Source organism: Acanthisitta chloris, unplaced genomic scaffold (genome assembly GCF_000695815.1).
Source record: "Acanthisitta chloris isolate BGI_N310 unplaced genomic scaffold, ASM69581v1 scaffold39948, whole genome shotgun sequence".
Lineage (NCBI taxonomy): Eukaryota > Metazoa > Chordata > Aves > Passeriformes > Acanthisittidae > Acanthisitta > Acanthisitta chloris.
The window spans coordinates 1-418 of NW_008686372.1; the positions used below are offsets into that span (position 1 = coordinate 1).

Here is a 418-nt window from a genome sequence, read left to right on the forward strand (position 1 = left end):
GCAGCACCCCCGGCTGCAGGCTCTGAAGGAGGAGCCGCAGACTGTACCTGAAATGCCGGGGGAAACGCCGCCCCTGTCCCCCATCGACATGGAGTCGCAGGAAAGAATCAAAGCCGAGAGAAAGCGCATGAGGAACAGGATCGCGGCGTCCAAGTGCCGGAAAAGGAAGTTGGAAAGGATTGCCAGGTTGGAAGAAAAAGTGAAAACTTTGAAAGCCCAGAACTCAGAGCTGGCATCCACTGCCAACATGCTCAGAGAACAGGTTGCACAGCTTAAGCAGAAGGTCATGAACCATGTGAACAGCGGGTGCCAGCTAATGCTCACACAGCAGTTGCAGACGTTTTGAAGAGACTTTGTCTTCGGCGAGAACTGTTGTGGTCTAACTAAAGCAGAACCCCCCGAAGCGGCAGGCGCGTAA

The 418-nt window shown here is 54.5% G+C and overlaps 1 protein-coding gene across 1 annotated transcript; it reads left to right on the forward strand.

Moving 5' to 3' along the window:
• The first annotated feature begins 7 nt into the window (after positions 1 to 7).
• LOC103807360 (transcription factor AP-1) lies at positions 8 to 412 on the forward strand. Its single transcript, XM_009080087.1, has one exon. The coding sequence runs from the start codon at positions 53 to 55 to the stop codon at positions 344 to 346; it is 294 nt and encodes a 97-aa protein (XP_009078335.1). The 5' UTR covers positions 8 to 52; the 3' UTR covers positions 347 to 412.
• Positions 413 to 418: the final 6 nt, after the last annotated feature.

Coding starts and splice junctions, on each gene's coding strand:
- LOC103807360 (XM_009080087.1), top strand. CDS start 53: ATGCCGGGGGAAACGCCGCCCCTGTCCCCCATCGACATGGAGTCGCAG.